The sequence below is a fragment of the Condylostylus longicornis genome, unplaced genomic scaffold (genome assembly GCF_029603195.1).
Source record: "Condylostylus longicornis isolate FDR11 unplaced genomic scaffold, ASM2960319v2 ptg000085l, whole genome shotgun sequence".
Taxonomy (NCBI): domain Eukaryota; kingdom Metazoa; phylum Arthropoda; class Insecta; order Diptera; family Dolichopodidae; genus Condylostylus; species Condylostylus longicornis.
In genome coordinates, this window is record NW_026578053.1 from 776,001 (window position 1) to 797,479 (window position 21,479).

General features: G+C 23.9%; 1 protein-coding gene across 7 annotated transcripts; it reads right to left on the reverse strand.

Moving 5' to 3' along the window:
- Positions 1-4,663: 4,663 nt before the first annotated feature.
- Positions 4,664-20,364, reverse strand: LOC129613671 (uncharacterized). Of its 7 annotated transcripts, none has more exons than XM_055527831.1 (4): positions 20,276-20,339; positions 19,765-19,967; positions 5,097-5,423; positions 4,664-4,988 (listed from the first exon to the last, which is right to left on the reverse strand). In XM_055527831.1, the coding sequence occupies exons 2-4, from the start codon at positions 19,837-19,839 to the stop codon at positions 4,779-4,781; spliced, it is 612 nt and encodes a 203-aa protein (XP_055383806.1). In that variant the 5' UTR covers positions 19,840-19,967; positions 20,276-20,339; the 3' UTR covers positions 4,664-4,778. The 7 variants fall into 7 exon arrangements, with proteins under 7 accessions (XP_055383806.1, XP_055383809.1, XP_055383804.1 ...); XM_055527832.1 differs by lacking the exons at positions 4,664-4,988; positions 5,097-5,423 and adding exons at positions 9,352-9,681; positions 9,783-10,109 and having other exon boundaries at positions 20,276-20,351; XM_055527834.1 differs by lacking the exon at positions 19,765-19,967 and having other exon boundaries at positions 20,276-20,364.
- Positions 20,365-21,479: the final 1,115 nt, after the last annotated feature.

Genomic DNA, 21,479 nt, shown 5'->3' on the forward strand with positions numbered 1-21,479 from the left:
AATTTATTTAAAAATTTTCACTTTTTACTCTAATAATTAATTCGTGTACAGCAAAAGTAATTTTGAAAAAAAAAAAACCAAATTCAATTTCAAATTAACAAACAAAATAAAAAAAATTTTTAAGTTTAAATAATTGTAACAAAAAACTTGTACAACACTTGATGAATGATGAATAAGTCACCGAATTTAATAAAATCATCTCCTTTATATATAGATTTGAAATAATAAAAACAACAATTACAAAATAAAATTAAATACAAAAAAAAAAACAAAATACAAAAATGCAAAAAACCTTTACAACAAAAATTCACTTTTCTAGTATGTTGACTGAATATTGAATCTTTATAGCCTGGTGACCATAAAAAAGCATAAAATAGTAAATTTGTTGTTGTATACGCAACAAATTAAGTGAATCTTATTTAATGTAGTGCACATTTTCAATTATTTATTTATTTTGCTTTGTTTTTATTTTTGTTGTTCTTTTTTTTTTTTCGTTGCTATCTTCTTCTAAAGTAAAAATTAATTTCATTTGACAAAACATTATTAATTCCACCTAATATTAAATACTTTAAAATATTTTAAGCATTTTCAATTTTATAAAGAAATTTGAAATTCTAATGTTATATCGAGCCTATTCTAGAATAGAAGTCAACTATTTTACAACAATTTTATTAATTATTATAACAAATTATGTTATTAAACAATTAAATATTGCAACTATTATACATAATTATAAATATTATATGTATAATTATTTCTTATTAAGTTACAAGTATTTCAATAACAAACTTTGGAGAATTTAAAAATTATAGAACCATCATTTATTACAATAATTGTAACAACATTTTCAAGACACTTGTATTATTGAAAAAATGATATAAAAATTTGTAAAATTTAAAAAAAAAAATGAGGAGAACTACTCGTAATTATGGATATAATGTAATATAAATATCAGCAGAAAGGAACCGATTCAGGTTTTCAGGGGAGAAAATAATAATCAAATAAAAGAAGACATTAATTGTAGTATTAAAAAACTTGTTATTAAGGTTTTAATCACATAATTAAGCACTCTCATAGTTCTGGAAGACAAAACAGTAAATTTGAACTGTGTACCTATTTTGAATCGAATAAAGATCCTAAGATTTAAATATTTTACTGTTCCTAAGATACGATCCTAAGATTTTATATTTTACTGAATTTCAATTTCGTTAATATAAAAACAAATATATTGCCCTGTTTTATATAAAAACTATTCGATAGTTTTGGAGTTGGTTGTTAGCAGCCAACTACCTTTTCATACTCTACATTATTGGTAATATGCATTATAATAAGATCTTACTATTAATAAAAAATATAATGCACAAGTTTTAAATTTGATATTTCAACTATATAATATATATAGATGCATATACATTTATAATGTGCACATAATTTTAATTCAACATTATTATTATAAAATTAAAACTTCAGTTTATTTAATATAAATAATTAAAAATTTATTTGATTTTCTAATTTTAAAAAAATTTTAATCTAAACCAGTTAGTCAAAGTTATTACCTTAATAGCATCCATTTCATACTTATACCTGACAAATATGTACATACATAAAAATCACAAAAAAAAAAAAAATAAATAAAATAATGAAAAATTAAAATTTGCAGCTTAGATCTTTTTAAATTTCTATATTTTTGTACGTTTATTAGCTTTTTGTGTTAATGCATTTACAATTATTTAATTTAAATACAAATTTTGTCATCAACATGTGCTCATATCAAAATAAATCAGATCAATGATTAACAACATAATTTTATAGCTTTGAAGATCAACTGTTTAGGGAATGCTATTTCCAAAAATGTAACGTGAAATTCACTTATTGTAGCAGTCAATTTTTTTAATTTTTTACATATTATATCATTTCTTATTTAATACCGTATAAATACAATGATGATTTTTATTTTTTGTTTTGGAATTCTTTTAGAATTTTTTTATTTTCTAATCGAACATTAACCTTGCGACTTGTAAGAACATAAATTTTGCACAAACAATATAAAAAAGACATTTTAAGGTAAATTGTTTCATAATTGTATGCCTAATTTTAGTTGTGTGAAATTTACAACTAAAAAGTTCATTACCAATTAATTTTATTAAATTATGTTGTCTTACATGGCGCTAAGTATTCATGTTAAGTTAAGTGAATTAAAATTTTATTGGCAATTTTAACATTTTATATTAATTTCTATATTAATTTATAAAGTAAATAATTAATATAAAGAAATTTAATTTAAAATTAAAATCAATTTTTAAAATATTGTTTGATTTAATGAAATTGTACAATTCCGAAGAATGCTCCTGTATGTTATCCTCATTTAAATTTTCTTTGAAGATGACTTTATTTACTGGAAGTAAATCTGAAAATAATAGTAAATCAATCAAAACCTTATTCTTATTATCAAAGAACATAGTTTCTTTACTACACATTCTTCTAAATTTAGTTACTCAATGATTGATTGAGCAGTAAACCAATAATTAACTTTTGTTGAATATTGAGTAGTAAAGCAATAATTAACTTTCGTAAATAAATATGTTGCAAATTAATAAAACGTGTAACAGAATTGACATATGTAACTACCAAAGTATGCATTATATTACAGTTAAAAGTATAGAGCAATGCTGAACATTTACATCGTTTTAATTCAATTGTATTTTATTGCAAAACATGCCATAAGCCAATATTGTGTGAACTAATGTACATATTATTTTGAAAGGACCGCACTTGCTCTATGATCTTAAAAGTTACTAATCTTGCGCTGCAATCAAAACGGTTATACATCCATCCATACGAAAATATCTAATATCATCCAATAATATAATTTTTTGGAGCAAAACATTTCACTTCCTTATTTGTACATCTCCAAAAATTCCAGATATTAAAATAAGATTCCGTTTTCGTATTTTGTTTTGTAAGTTTTTTATTCATTTTATATCTTAAGATTTTAGATTATATTTTCAAATATAAATGTTTAAACACAATATGTTCAAAAAATTAAATTCGATCCATAATATACGACTTGGAATATGGGTGTATATCTTATGGGTATGTCCTAAGTACATAGATAGGTATATACTCGCTTTTTCTTTCGCAATTTTCTGGAAGAGAAAAAAAAGTTTAATTTACGAGTACGAATAAAATAAAAAACCAAATGTGCACCTCTTAAAAATTTTTGCGATTTCTTAAAAATAATTTAATTTTATTTGGAAATAACTACATGGTGTTCGATTGCAAATCTTTATGCGCTATATTTCCATTTTTAAATAATGATCCATAGTTTCATAGTTAACTCTTTTACATATGTAGTTTTCTATAAGCTCATGTTTAAAGCCTCCCCTACGGCTATAATACAAAATATAATAATCACACAATGACCAAAACCTCCACCATTCTTCATTCACATGGATGCTTCATCTAGTAATTGTTTCCTTCGTAAGTTCTGTTGTTTTTCCTCCCATTGCCTTTAATATTAAATTTAATTGCTTTGTTTTGCATTTTTGTATATTAACTTTTATCAAAACTCAATTTAATTAGACATTAAGCATAATCAAATACTTTCTAAAATTTGTTTTGTTTACAAATACAAATATTTATGACATTTTATTGACACAATACTATGACGTTCAACAGAGTGGAGGATTACTAATTAAGACAATATAAAAATCGATTTATTTTGACGTTTCTTTAACTGTTAATTTCAAAAACGTAATTGATTAATAAGGTAGCAGTAAATTTTGTTTTCTTTTTTCACTAATGGAATTCTCTATCTAGATATTTTCCGCAAAACATATCTTTCGGTGACAAAATATTCTTGGCAAATCTTATAATGGTAAGTTAGCCGTTTTTTTTTAGTTTTGGGCTAAATATATATTTTATACGTCTACGCTTTTTCCATTTAGTCTACGCTTCCTTCCTACGTCTACGTTTGTTCTCTTAGCGATATTAATATACTTCTCTTAAAACAAATGTCTACAAAAGTTTCTAAAGCTATATTTTATACAAATGAAATTAAAGAACAGACGTAAAATTATTAAATCTTTTGACAACGTCAAATTGTATGTTAAAATTAACACAAATTATTCAAAAATAAATTTTTTTTTTGATAAAAAAACTCGTTAAGAAGATATTGTTTGATGAGATTATCTTAATAAGTTAAAATTTGAAGAACCTACGAGCCTTGTCAATTGTGAGTTAATAACAATGAAAAATAAATGTGAAGTTATGAAAGTTCCATTATCATCAAAACTGGAAAATGGCTGTCAACTTTGAAAAAATAGAACTTTCAAATTACAGGGAAAAAATAGGAATTATAGGGAAAAAAATTGTTTTGAAAATAAATACATAAGTTTAAGAGCACATTCAGGAAAAATTTGTGAATCAAATTATAAAATTCATTGAAAATTATTGTACACCCAAAAAATATTTGAAATCGGATTGTCGGACGTTGACGAACGTTTTGTACACACATACTTTAAAAAAATGTACATACATATGTTTGTATGTATATAGTGATTTCAGTATCAATATATTGGAAATATTTCAATAAAATATTTTTAACGCAACCAAAATATTTATTAATATTTAACAAAATACATACATATATAAATACATATAATAAATTTATAATGAATTTTTTTTTATTTTCTTACAAAGCTAATCGAAAATCATCGAATATAATTCGACACTATGCATTACTGGTAAACAATAATATTTTATATTTTTTTATTTAATTAAGAACTTTTACAATTGTGTAATTGTTTTTCAATGTCTTTCACAATAGATTTGGGTTCAGTTGTTGGTGCATAACGATCCACTGGAATACCATTACAATCAACAAGAAATTTGGTAAAATTCCATTTGATAGAATCTCCAAAAGTTCCGCCTTGCTTATGTTTTAAATATTTGTATAAAGGATGTGCATTTTCACCGTTGACGTCAATCTAAAAATAATGAAATTCAGGTATAATATAGGTTAAAGAAAAATATATAATTTTAACAATATCAAAAAAATTATTATATAATTAATTGAAATGTAAAAGGGGATATACCTTGGCGAAGACATCACCAATATCAGCTTTAGCATCTCTTAAATGACAAACCATTGCTTCACCATCACCTTCTGGCATTTGAGAATTAAATTGATTACATGGAAATGATAGAACACGTAATCCTTGATCACGATATTTTTCATTCAATTCAGTTAACTGTTGGTAGTTATTTTTTGTTAAACCACATTGTGAAGCTGTATTAACTATAAGAACAACATTTCCTTTGTATTTATCTAATGATACTTCATTTCCATGTGTATCCTTAGCGGTGAAATCATAAATTGATGTGGCGCTTTTATAATCATTATTTCCAGACATGTTGTTAATCTATAAAAATAAATTATTCAAGTATAAATTTTTAATTAATGATTTTTCGATAATAAAATATTTAAATATTATGTTATTAAATTCGATTCAAAACAGTCTTGTTAGTAAATTTAAATATTGAAAAATTTATGTACTTTTATTAAATTCCAGAAATTTATTGGTATATTCCAAACAACACATGAATTAAAGGAAATGAGTTGAGGTGCGGGCTTCAAATATATCGTTTTGCAAATTATTGAAAGCATTGAATGAAAAATGAGGACTTTATTAAATATTAAAAACAAATTATGCTTTATTATTGCATGACTTTCAGTTCAATTAATCATTTCTTGGATATTGTATATCAAATGTAATGCCACGTAAGTAAATGAAATCGATTGAAACGCAATCTTTTTGTTTTTTATTCACAATAAATTTATAATTTTTTCATATATTTTAAATAACCGCAATTCATGGGAAAATGGCAAGGTGTTTTTTTTTTCATATTACGTTAATTAAAATAAATGTTGTAAAAAATAAAATCGTTATTTTTTTTATACACGTAATGCTTAAAATTGCAACTTTTCACAAGCCTGATATGTAAAGCTCTACAACAGACACAACTTTTAAGACTCTCAGACACTTTACAATACAAATTATAAAGCTTTAAAATACAAATTTTCCATATACGAGTATTTATAGAAAATTTTACTTTTTAAACCAAAAATTCGAATAACAGAAAACTTATGTCGAACACAATCTCGAAATTTCAATATGAATTTGAAAGTACTTATACAAAGTAATTAATTATGTCGAAAACAAAAAAATTTTTATGTAAAATACAACTAAGAATTCTTATTACTTTGAATTATTAATGGCAATTGTACATAATTAAGATTTAATTAATAGCTTTTAAAAAGATTACTAAAAATTGAAATTGTGTCGTAAACTAATTTTGTTCTTAATTGACCATAGTCATTTATAATGAAATGTTACTCGATATATTCTTTATTGCAAGGACATAAATTCTTTACTGGATAAACATCTGTTTATAGCATGCGTACATACGAATATTTTTTGATTAAGTCTTTATTATATAGGAAATTTTTTTTAACATTTTCATTTAACAAATTAAGAAAACTGTCGAAAATTCAGTTCTAATTTAGATCTTAATATATAAAGCATCCTCAATAGATTAAAGCTATATAATTTTTAAATATAACATGCTATATAAATCTTTACTACAAATGAAACATGTTCGAAAATCGTATAGTATATGCTTAAATCTGCCTATGATTCAAGATTAAAATTAGAACTTTAAACGCATATATATATGAATTATCAAAAATCTTCTAATTTCTAAACTGTAGTTCACTTATCAATTCAGCAAACACGTACATGCATATAATTTAATTTTATCAATTTATCAGTAAATTATTTAATTTTTTATCTCTTATCAAATTAAAATTTTGTGATAAATATTGTTTACAAGTATAACAATAAAATAATTGAACACTTTTCAAATTTAAAAAATCTTGGATAGATAAAGCAAACCCAATAAAAATTTTTATTTTATTGAATAACATCATAGTCAATAACATAAAATTTTAGTTCCCCAGATTAGTATTTAAATTATTTTAAGAAATATTAAAGTACGCCACTGTATGTGCATTGTACACCATAATTTTTTTTTCAAAAAACTCAAATCTAATTTTTCAAATCAAAATTTTTATATACGGCATAACCACATTTTTGTGGTTATACAAAATATGTACAAATTCTCGCAATCCAGAAAATAAATAAAGATGTACGTAAAAAAAATTACTTAATCAAAAGACAAATATTTTCCTTTTTTAAACAATTTAAATTTAATAACAAATATTTTGTTGGTTTTTCCAATTTTCATTGAACATTGTGTGCGGCAAAGTTTACTTTTAATAAGTAAAGTTAAACATTACAATGCAAAAATATTTTGTATATGTACAAATAATAATATAATGTATGTAAATATATGCAATTGAACTTTTACTCGTTCATGTAATAGATCCAGTTTTTAAGGCTGTTACTTAAATACATTTAAGCTAAATCGTTCATTTTTACACAATAATTACACATTAAACTTTGTAAAATTAATTAATCAAATATTAGAAACAAAATTACACATTTGAAATTACACAATTCAATAATTTAAAATTTACATAAATAAATTTTTTTTCTTATACAACGTAATGAACCTACACGTTATTTTTTTTATATAATTAATTTAATTTTCAATTTAAAAAAATATTATTTACCAAATAAATGTAAAATTTATTCCGGGTATATAAACGAATTATATAAATTTCAATTACTTGTATAGGTACACGATAAATAAAAGTTCAAATTCCGAATTTTTTATTATTTTTCTTTAATCGTTATCACTTTCAATGTTTTAAGTATAAAAAAAATATGCTGCGATATTGACTAGAACAATAGCAATTACATACTAAATATAAAAATTTTCTACAATATGCTTTTATATAAATAGGAAAACTCTTGTAAATATTGTGCACATATATATACATGGTGTACACACCCAAACAAATAATTTATGAAAATCATTAAAAAACGCTTTTATGTGACTCATAAATTGGAATATAAAAAAAAAAAACAAAGTACAAAATTTACTACAAATAAAACAGAAAGTTTTACTATTAAGAGATTTAGAAAAATATTTGCAAGTCATACCTTAAATTGAATTATTCAGAACATAGAAAATTTCATCATTAGATGAATTGATTAAATATTGTATTTATAATAATTACAATGAAAAATTAAAAGAGAATTTTTTAAAAATTTATTACTTATAAACAAATATAACAGTACTATTTATAATGAAATTAAATAAAATTTTAAAATATTGTCACGAATTTTGGTAAAGATCATTACGAAATTGACCATGAAATTTAAGGTACAATAAAATTCCTTATCAATCTGTTAAATAGAAGTTCTTATATTTTTGCTTACGTGGATGTTGATTAACAAGACCGGTGATCTATCGGTTCTACTAAGCAGATCTACCGAACTCGAATTAGCAAAAATGTGGCATTTTGTGACCATCAGGCCATCATTCAGCGTACAATTATATCAGATTTGTCTAAGTAACTACATGAATGATATATAAATAATTTCGTGAATGTTATTTGAAATTTTATTTTCGGGAAGGATAGATTTTATTTTCAAATATAAAATTCCGTATATTGGTACTCGTGCGGAATGTTAAAAGGTACATAATTATAATTTATTGTTGAATCTTCTTTTGTGTTTTTTACTTTACATCAATATTTAGTTTTTGTTTAGATTAAGCTATTTATAGAACATTTGTGTTATTATACCCGACTATTGGATAAAATTATGATTTTTAGCCGATTCGAATTTATATAGCTATATCTGTTGCATAAGTTTTTACAGTAACTGCCGTACAATAGTTTCATAGTATAACTATCTTGTAAACCAATGTAAAATACGAGAAAAAAGTTGACCGTGTCAACTCTGTGATACCCGTATGAATTTATCTTATGTGTGAATAATAAGATTTCAACTCCATATCATCTAGATTTTTCCTTTTCGCTTACTCAGCCACAATTTAATTATTAATTAAATTCGATATAAAATTATAGAAATCATAGAATTTGACACAAAGTGAGTTTTTTAAGACTTATTTTTTAAGAACGCTAAAATATTCTACCTAACTAACATTTTTAACTCAATTCACCTCAAAAATGTAAAATTTAAAATCTGAGCACAAAATCTAATTAGCTTTCTTATAAACAATTTACTTTTTACAAGATACTTTACGTTTTGCAAGATAATTGGCGGAATACATACATACATACTTATGTACTTAAATTAATATATGTATACGTACTTAAATAAAAAACTCAAATTTTGTTATTAAATTTATCGAGATTTTATTTGAATACAAAAGAATATACAACAAAGAATAGTAAAAAAAGAGAGAAATAAATGCATAATACGTTTGAGTTTCCAAAGGATACAAATTTCTTAAATATTTAAAAAAAAAAAAATTTCTTAGAAATAATGTTTATTCTAATAATTTTTCAATATCCTTTGCAATATCCTTTGGTTCAGTATATGGTGCATAACGTTTAACTGGTATACCTTCCTTGTTAACTAAAAATTTGGTAAAATTCCATTTGATAGCATCAAAAAATGTACCAGATTTCTTGTGTTGCAAATATTGATATAGTGGATCAGCATTTGGACCATTAACATCAATCTTAAATCAAAAAAAAAATAAAGGTTTAAATAAATGTATACAATATTTTCAAATAAATTAAGAATACAGTAATCTCATTTTAGAATACAATTTAATTTTACCTTAGCAAAAACATCACCAACATCAGCTTTAGCATCTCTTAAATGACAAACCATTGCTTCACCATCATCTTCTGGCATTTGTGAATTAAATTGATTACATGGAAATGAAAGAACTCTCAATCCTTGATCATAATATTTTTCTTTTATTTCAGTAAGTTGTTTATAATTTGTTTTTGTTAGTCCACATTGTGATGCAATATTAACGATAAGAACAACATGTCCTTTATATTTTTCTAATGATACATCATTGCCATATGTGTCTTTAACTGTGAAATCATATATTGATTTTGCTTTTTTATAATCTTCTTTTGATGCCATTTCGTAACTCTAAAAAAAAATAAAATTAAAATTTTACACAAAATCATTTTAAAACAAAATCATTTTTAGCATGAAAATGAATAGCAAACAAAACAAAAATAAAACATTAAGCATTAAGTATAAGGCATTTTCATAAACGCAATACTGCAAAACAATAATGTGATACATACGCATTATATTTTTAACAGTTGTATAAAAACTTTTGCAATTTTGCATTTGCAGTATTGTGTTCACAAACAAAAAATGTCGTTAACAAAAAAAAAATTCAGGAAAAATGAAAATTAAGAAAAACAAAAAGAGTAACCGGAAACAAAAAGAAATCTTGTTATTTTTAAGTAAAACAATTAACAGACGAATTCTTGAAAAAACTGCAAAAACAGCTGATTAAAACTGCACTAAATATTTTTGTGATTCTTCAGCAATGTTTATGAACAAACTTGATTAGCAATATTTGTTTATGAACACAAATATAGCGCAGTTCTTGCTATATATCGCGATATACTGCGTTTATGAAAAAGCCTTATGTTTTATGTTAGTAAATTAAATATTTAAAATTAGTACGTTTCATAAAAGATATTTTGTAGCCCAAACTTTTGTATAGTAAAAAATCAATAAAAACCAACAATCTTTATAGTTTACATTATTTTCAAAATACATACTTTTATATAAAAATGATCTATAATAATAAATTTAAAAATTTATTAAGAAAGAAATATCATAAAATTATTTAGCAAGTTAACTTTAATCTTTTAAACAATTCTCATTTGCCGAAATCCTTCACAATATTCATTAATAATTTATGATCACATTTCTTTTTTTTTTTTTGCAAATGGTTTTCTATGTAGCACATTAATAGTTGAGAAATTCGGATATATCAAACATAAATTTTCTTTTATCAAAATGAATGATAAATTTTAAATTCAAGTCAATTTTGTAAATTTATGTTGTGTCATTAAATATTTAATATTTAGTGTGGTTCAATAATTTACAATTATTTATGACTTAACAAATTGAATATCACAATAAAAAAATAAATAACATTTAATCTTATCACAATTCGTTCTCTGCCAGTACGAACTCTATAGTCATGGATGAATGATAATTTGTGCGAATGAATGTAGTTTATATAAAGAAAAAGAATTACCATTTTATTAATATTAATTTTTCTGATAATTTTCTGATATCACAATTTTCTTATTAGTCAAACAATGTTAGCATATTTTTTATTTTCTGAAGCGATAATTATTGAATAGCCAATTTTTTAATTACAAAAAAAAAGGTTGATGCATCACAAGAAATATAATAACACTTAACATACTTTTATCAATTAACGGTTCCTTCATATTTTTAGAACCACGGCCACTTTCTTTCAATTAAAAATATTTTTATTACAATTGCATTATAACACCACGAGATGCAAATTTTATTTTATCGAAAATTAAAATTTTTACGATACAGTAAATTTCTTTTAATATAACAAAATTTAAATAATTTTTTTTCACAAAATCATAACACTGAACGAAATTATGCAAGTAAAACGAATTATCCGAAAATTTAGTAACATAATCATCATATAGCAACATCATCAATGTGAGTTTTACTTTCCTTGCCCGAATTTATGTAAAGCTGGATAGTTTTAAGCTACTTACTTCTATTTTTGTCGTTTCTATAACAATTGTTACACCATTGATAATTTTCAAAAATTAAAAGTCGCATATGGGAATCAGAAAAATATGGAGTAAATGACTTCCAAATTCTGTTTTTGGTTATTTTATAATAGAATGAAAAACATAATAGATTCACAAATTAGAACACTTTCTCTTTGAAATTTAAAATATTTTCCATTCTCATAATTTCAAAATACCGTGAACTCTAATTGCGCAAATATGCATATACATTAGAACTGCAACACTACTACGCTTGACTAGATATAACTAAACTAATTTGACTCTAGATATAGCATAGTAAAATGGATTGAATATAAAGTATATGAAGAGCGGACACAACAAAATGACATTTAATGAGGAATATATTTGACTGCTAGGGTACCGGCACTTTCCGAGTTGATTGAGTGCAATTAAATTATTTATAAAAGTTCAATAAAAATTCTGTTTTGTACTGATTTTTTTTATTTTTGTATATTTAAGTTACTTTCACATCAAGTATGGCAATGTAATAACTTAGTATAAGTAAGAGTAACACATCAGCTCTGTGACAAAGCAAAAATTATCTCTGTGAAAAAAGCTTGTATGAATTTTTCTATGCTCGAAATACTCATTTTATGCATATTTTATACGGAGAGCAAACTATATACATTGAACTTTGGACCTTGTAGTTTTTTGTATATAGAAAATTTTGAACTCTATACTTCGTAGTATTGCGATATGTCTGCACAATTGAAGTCAGGAATATTTTTTGATCTGAAGATTACTCTTTTGATGAATTTTAAAATTCAGTTAACTTAAATTTTCACCAATTTTCCGTTACTTCCCCCATATTTATTTAGTTCTTTAGCAGAATTGTTACAAAAATCCTACTAAATTCTGATAATCTCTTTTAATCTTATAAACTTATAAAAATTCTTATAGTTGTATATAAAACAAATTTTATATATGTATATGTATATGTATATTTAAAGTTAATATATAGGTGAAAATTATTATATTATCTTTTTTTTTTAAGAAAATTATTAAAAATATTTTTGTAATGCACAGAGAACACAGTTGAAGCATTAAACAATATTGTTACAAACTACACCAAAAAAAAAAAAATCTTTAAATAAAATTAAAAACTCACATCTTTCGCGGCCGTAGAACAACTTGCTACTGAGAGAATCGATAGTTTTGTATCAACTAATTTCAATGGCCAACAACTAATTAAACCAATTCTACCAAAATTATATAGAGTAACTTTAGTTCGTGTTGTAGAAAATCTTTGCTTGTTTAAAACATTTATTATAGAAAATTCTTTAAATAATTTATAAGCTCTTGCGGAAAACATGATTTTTATTTTACTATTGTTTTTTTTAATTACGAGATATTAACGTGTGTTTTTTTTTAAACTGAAATAAAAAATAATAAATTATTAATTACAAATTGTGCTTTTATTTTTTTTTTTAAATTGAAATCAAATAATCAATATTAAAATAAAATAGAGTTGAGTCAAACCAATGATTTGTAAAGTAGCAGTAAATACTAGGATAAATAATTATATTTTTTAATAATATGGCATCTATCGTCAAATAGAAATTTGAAAAAGCTTGCATTTTCGAAAATATAAGATGCAGAAAATTCAAATTTTACGAATTCCGAACGGTGATAACTTGAGAGGGGATGGAAGTGGGAAAGAATTTTCTTCCAACAAAATAAACTGTGTATTTATTAATACCTAAAGGCTGTCAAAATTTCAAATTGCCTACAACTCATCGTCTAAAATAACAACGATGTCAAAAAATTGAAAAATGAATTTTAGATAAGGGTTAATTTTAATGACAATTTCGTCATTTTCATGTTCAACTATGCTATGTTTCAATAGAAGAATTTAAAACTTTTTTGAGGTTGTAAAATTTGAAAAAAAAATTGTGTTTTCGATACAACAAATAGTCAAAAAAAGGTATTTTCAGTATTTTGAGGGGCTATAACTTTTGGATGGGCGGAGATAGGTAAAAATTTTCTCCTGCGGAAATAAGTTTCTAATAAATGACTGTTTAGATAAAAAAACTTCAACTTTCTACCTTAAAGCGTATGGAATTCCTGTAATCAGACACACTTACAGACGGATGGACAGACGAAACAGAGTGAAACTAATATTTCTTTTTCTTCTAATTTTTTTCGAAAAACGCTAAAAAAAAGGGTATGTAATAAAATTTTTCATATGATATGGGAACATGTTGATATATTAAAATTAAATTACCATATAATTATGTATATATATATTTAAATATATGGTAGTGGAAACTATATATAAAATTAGAAAAGTAAATTCAATATTAATTTAAATAGAGACAATTAAGTTATTATAGCTAACAACGAATATATTTTGTTCAATTACAATTTGATTATGAAGTTTTATGAACGAAATAGAATATAGTAAAAATATCAATAATTATAAATATTAGAAATGCCTAGGTCAAATGCCCTAAAATGTATTTTATGGTTAAAATAGTTGGTTCACAAATTTTGAGAAATTGTTTTACATTAAACTACTCACAATTAATATCTCAAGAATTTCTGCTACAAGTTTTAGATAATTATGTTTTTTGAAATCTATAAGAAATTCTCTATGATTTATTTTTAAATTGCACAACAATTACAATTACAAATTTCCAACAAGTAATACCAATTAAAATATTCATTAACTTACTGAAGACAATATATAAGTGATTAATTTATCTAATTGTGTTTCATATTGCTATTATTAAACTCATTTCAAGTTTTTTTTGTACAATTCAACTTATTAAATTAAATATTACTTGAAACAATATAATTTTAATAAGACCTATTATAAAATTTATAGTTTTTTAATAAATAATTGATTTAAAATATTTACTTATAAGTTTATTTTTAAAACAAGTTTTAATATAATTAAAATTTAATCTAAACATACATATATAATTTCCTTTTTAGTTAGAAATACAATCATATTATTAGTTTTTTTGATTTTAGTATACATACTCGTAATTTAACTACACAATATACAGAGTGTTTCAGTAATGAGTACAATTTTATCTACAATCTTATTAGACAGTATTAACACGTTCCCTCTTCGCTGACCAACATATGGTTCAGAAAGCGTGCGATAAGCACTGATACATTCCTGAGCCATATATGCGTCAGGGGGTATATGAAACTTCTAAAGCAAATTATTCGACTGGACGTAACGGAACTGTACAGTTTCTGCACTGGACGTACTATCCTATGACTACAAAAAAACAAATTATTCAAAAAACCCTGTTGAACTTGTCGGTCAATTTTGCATTTTTGTATTGGGACAGGGAACGTGTTAATACAATCTACAATTGTAGGTTTCTACAACCGAAGTAACTGTGCATCGCGACCGTACATAAAGATCTTTCCCCCTCTGAACTTTGCTGAGGTATGTCTTACATTTATTATATACAAGGCAACAAAAACGTGTAAAATTTTTTTTTTAGAATTAAATGTAAAATCTGAAATTATGTTTTAACTAAGAAAGGAATTTAGTAATTCAACTTAAGAACGTACTTTTATCTTAAAGTAGATTCTTTATTTTACTATTTTGTTTTTAAAATTTTACATTTTCTTAAAAACTTTACTCAATTTTAAATCTCTGCAAATCAGACTTAACCAAATGGAAAAAAATTTATGCTCAATTAATCACTTCTAAACTTTCAATTGGTTCCTAAAGGTTTACGATTTTTTTAATCGGCATTCTATTATGATTAGCTATATCTTTCATAAAGTTCTACTAGTGCTTTCGCACAAGAATTATTTTTAGTTTTTACAATTCACCTTGATAATATAAAATAAAAACCCTTAAAAAATATTTAAATTTGCTATGCTAATTAGAAATTTTTAGAACCATGAAATATTGATTTGTAATTGTTGTAATTATGTTATTGAAATTCTTTTAATCAAAAAATCCATTACCGGAAGTTAATTGCATTTCAATGGGTAATCAACCAAATACATTTCAACAGTAAGTGACAACATTTTAAAATATGAAATTTAATTTTATTCAAAATGCTTTTTTGATTTCTTATACATTTAAATTTAAATTTAGTTTTTAAATATTAGGAGACTATTCATCGGAGGGGGAATGAGCAATATTAATCGATAATTCATACTGTAAGTTGCCTTTCATGCATTAAATATGCATGATATTAAATTAGACTGTTCAAAGAAGTTTAGTTCGCATGACACGATCTACTTATAATCAAATTATTTTAATATTTTTCATTGAATTTCCTTGTAATTTTCAATTATGTATAATTATCATAATTTAAATAAAATTACATATACATATGTACATATTTTACGTTATATATCAAATTTACATTACATGACCATGTACATTAAAAATAAGTACATAATTTTATACATGTTATTCAAACAATTGATTCATATAAAAAAAAAACAAATTATTTGAGTTTTAAAGAAAATTGCCTTTAATGAAGAGAAATATTTTAAAATAATATTTTAAATAATAATTAAAATATACCCAATTAATAATTATATGCAATTATTATCTTCATAACCAATATAACATTGAAATATTTACAAAAAATTAACAAGACGGACGGAATATTTGTTGCACGAGATTATACTCAATCTTTAGAAAAGAAGTCATGTGAAATCATTTAGGAAATTTATTCGACTAGTAAACAAAAAAATTGCAAATACAAATAAGCTCCCATTTGTATAGGTCCATACATATCGTATAAAACTAAAATTATATTTATTTTAAATGTGTTTACCACTACCACATTTATTATTTAATTTAACTACATACTAACCACATATTCAAGAGATTATTATTTATTTAGATAGCGAAAGTGAAAATATAAGCGTTTCACTTCACCCCATATTATTAAGTAACAAAAGAAGAAAAATTCATTATCACAAATACGCTATAAATAGGAACAATTTATTTCGCAAATGTATGCGATTTCGTTTTACTTGAAATATATACAGTAAATAACAAAATTATTAAAAGCAAAATATTCAAATTTAAAAATTTTGACCTCTGCCGCTTAAAACGGTCATAAAAATTTTGTTTTACTTGTTTCTTCATTTTATTTACTCATTTTCATTTAAAAGAAAATAAAATTGAAAAGAACTGCTTATAAACAAAAAAAATTACTATAAGTTCTTCTTGAAAATCCAATAGTTTTCTTAAAGTATATGCTAATTAAAATTGCAATTCAAGTTCCTGAAACCGAAATATTAAAGCTAATATTATAAACCATTTAGAGTTTTTAAATATGTATAGTTAACTAAAGAATTGCTAAATCAAAATTTTTATTGACGCAAAGAAAAATATAAGACCCAAATCCTAAATAAATTGATAAACACAGTGTGTACCTAATTTGCAAATATTAATTCCATTAGTTTCTACCAATTTCTTTACAGAGAAAAAATAATTTTCTTTTATTTTAACACATTGCCGACCGCACGAATTTCAACTGAATATAAACTATACACCGCTCATTTTTGGCATGCGACAAATAGTGAAGTTCTCAAATATAAACAATAATTACGTATTGGTAAACAAAAAAGTAAGTTAATGTTGAATTCTACTGAAATAATTGAAATTATTCTACAATTAGATCTATTTCCTGGTGTGATAATGTCCACATCACTATATTCGGTGTCGCTATCAGCATCGTCTTCTGAAAATTTTGATTCAGTGTCAAAGTAAAATTCATCAAAAGCATCTTTAATTTATTGAGGTCTCTTATTATATTACAAAAATATATTACAAAATAGGTATAGAACTGTTCTGTACAGTGCAAAAATTGTATTCAGACTGGAATTGTAGACGATGATACTATAAACTATAATCCAATCTTCACCAGAAATATTGCAGATATATCGTTATATATAGCGATCAGCGAAGAGGACATCAAAATATATAATATAATATAATATACTTAAATCCATGTATGCAGTACTCCATTGCATTACATTGTCAAACGGGAAAATTTCCCCGATCGGTTATACACTGACATTTTTTATAACAGGGAGATTTCTTCGATCGGTCGTCCACTGACATTTTTCAAAACGGGGAGATTTCCCCGATCGGTTGGCAATATGTTAATTATAAATTAAAAGTTTATTTTTTTTACGATTATATTAAACAAATACCTGCCTATTTATTTTTGTTAAATAACTATGTATTTTAATAATAACACTTAAAGTTGTGATTTTGTAAAATGTTTAATTAGATATTGCTAATAAAAAAAATATGTAGGTACACCGCATGAAATCTTAATTAAACGAAGAGAGGAATGTGGTTTATGGTTAAATTCAAAAATATTTTGTAATTTATTTAATTAACTATACATATAAGAATTTATTAAATATGGTTAAATTATCTTGAAAGTACATACAATAGTTTCTCATCTTTTTATTTTGTTTCAATCTGTTATTTACTTTTTGGAGACCACTTTGACAGGTTTAATTCATAAATATTGTTAAAAAATTTGTTTGCACAAATGCGCAATAATGTACACATGTATGTACATGTATCTACATATTTTATAGGTAGAAAATTTTTAGAATAAATATTAAGATAAATGGCTACTTCAAATCATTGTGAAATGATTAATAATTGTAATTTACTAGAAATAAGTACTTTAAAGGTCGTAAAGGTGAAGCATTTGAAAATATTAATTTTATTTTCACTTCAATTTTCTTTAAGATATGGTAATAAAATAAATAATACATAAGCTATAAAATTAAAACCGGTACATTTGCACTTAAATGTACGTAAAAGATTTTAAAAATTCATTTGTTCTTATAGGAATAATACAAACAGTGTAAGTGATCAAATTTAAGCCCAATAATAAATAACTAAGGTTTCGTTCGTTAAGTATTCCTTCGTTCGCCATTCTTTGCTCTATTTTCATATTAGAGCTAGTCTGATACCCATTAATTCTGATTAAATAGCTAATATTGTTTCTGCCTAGATACATGTATCGTAAACTATCTAAGTAGATATTAAAAATAATAATTACTATAAATCTATAGAAATGATATTAAAATTAATAAGAACTCTCGTTAAAGAAATAAAAGAGAACTGAATTCATATTTAGGGAATAAAGTAATATTACATTAAAAACGATTCTCTAGAAGACAAATACCTAATTATTGGGTGTGTAAATGTTCAGCAACTGCAAAAAAAAAAATAATTGATACTGTTGATGATTGCCGTAATTGTAAGGAGGCAGTAGAAGTTGTTTACTTTTTATATTGGTAGTTATACCTAGTAGTGTTGTATGTAAGTATTTAAATGTAATAGGAGTATTAAAGTAACGCAAGTAACATAAAAAAAAATTGAAAATAATCCAAACTTTTAATATGACTGTCAAAAATATCGATTTCGACTTGGTGCTCTAGAGATACTCTTCTAACATTTTCATATTTCTTATCATTTTAATTTTTAAAAATATGAATCGTAATAAATCAATCATATCGTGCCTTCTCAAATATTATTGATAAGAAATGTAGTCAAAAAAGAAATAAATAAATAAATAAATAAGTACAATAAACCCTAACTGAGCAATCTGAATAAACACTTCAACTATAATCAAAGTGTACGCGCTTATACATGACTTAAAACAATTATTGAAAAGTTATTTTCAAGTTATTACACATTTTTCATTTATTTAAAATTTAAATGGATCTATTTTTCGAGTTAAGTTGGTATGAAGGTTTGAATTATTCTTGAAAAACAGACAAATAGACGATTATATGCTTTTAAACTCTAAAATTATGCTACGTGACTAATTTTTTTACCATTACCAAAATATTACAGAAAAAATATACACATACACAATATGTATGTATGCATTTTATGCATTAACGAAAAGCACAATAACCTGAGAAAAGTTTGAAGCCACTCAACCAATTATTGATTAATTTTAAATTAACACGAAATTCAATATTTTAAAAAAGATATTTACTTTGATATAGTAATAAAGATAACCACCGAGCCCGACTATGCAAGCACCAACAATATACTGTGTAAACGACGTCATAACTTTCGATATTTTATAATTGACTGCAAAACAAAAATTATTGTAATGTAAGCTCAATCCCCGACTTTTATATTTACTATCAATTCAATTCGTATCTTTGGTATTTAGGTTTTTAATAAAACAACAATCTGAAAACATAAACAATATTAGAATATTATTTCGTCATAATATGGATGTTGCAAAATTTATTTTTCTTTTTTTTGCAAGTCATAAAAATATTTATGTATGCGCATATGTAAATACATATGTGGATATTTAATTTTTTTTCATTTTCAACACTAAAAGAAAAATTTTGTCACCTTTTGTTTTTCTAGAACAAAATTCACAATAAAAATATGAAAACTTTTCTAGATTATTTTCAAAATTCTTATATTCTATTACTTTAAATGAATTTAATTTAGAAAAAAAATAATTTTTTCAAAATTTTATCACGTACCTATTTTTCAGACGTAATTTAAAAGTGAACTGGAGTAAACCTATTTAAAATTAACTTTGTAATGGCCGGCTTTTTAATTTTCATTGACTGTCAAAATTAAGATGTGGTGAATTCGATGTTTTCGATTTTTCATATGTTAAAAATAATTTTTGATATTTGTTAGTGTTTACATCTGGCTGCTTTTACATAGGTATGTAAACGGATATGGTAGAACACTTCTTGTCACTTAAGTTTAGTACATACATAATTTTAATAATGTTTCTCGATATACTATACGTTTTAGTTCATTTAAAAAACTAAAACTGAGTTTCTTTCATTTAAAAAACTAAACTTTCTAAAAAGAAAGAAATATGTGTGTGACATTATAACTGATTTTGCCCTTCTGCTCTTGTTCGTCGTTAAAAACGGAAATCGTCCGCTGTTGCCACTCTTTGTTTTTTTTTTTAGTTAAGGATTAACCAAAAAAAAAAAAAATAGCATATACGAATAAAGTCACTGAATTGAATACCACGCATATTCTGACATTTATTTTAAATTTCTTTTTAATTTGACATTAGAAAAAAAAAAGAACAATAAAGAAATGTACCTATTCGTTTTCAAAATCAAAAATTATAATACGTTTCGCAGACGCGTAACTCATTTATGTCATTTGATTTAAATTGTACTGGTATTAGAAGATTTTAACACAGGTACTATGCGCACATTCAGGTTAATCCCTTACTCTTTTTCCCATAAACGATTTGAATACGTTACACTACACGGCACGTGGAAAAATAAGTCTGGAGCTAGTTTTGTCAATTTGATTTTGACTTATGTAACTAAATATTGATTTTAAGTAAAATAAAAGAACGATTTGTTTTTCTTACAACCATTTCCTTTCAATTACTAAGCTCTTCAAATTGACATTGAACGCATAAAACAATATTGTGTCTTAGCAAATCTAGTATAATTTAATATGCCAATAATCCCATACCAACCAATTTATTTTAATAACCAAAACAAAAAGGAATAATATTATATTGTATGTAAATGTATTTTTAATTTATTTTTTTATTATTTAAAATAATTTATAATTTTAAACAAAATTTACTTCCATTCTATATTATATTCCAATTTTTTAGTATAACAATACGAATGAAATAATTTCTTTTAGAAAATAATATGTATATATTTCTTTTTTTTGACAGCAAGAGCCATCTACCGA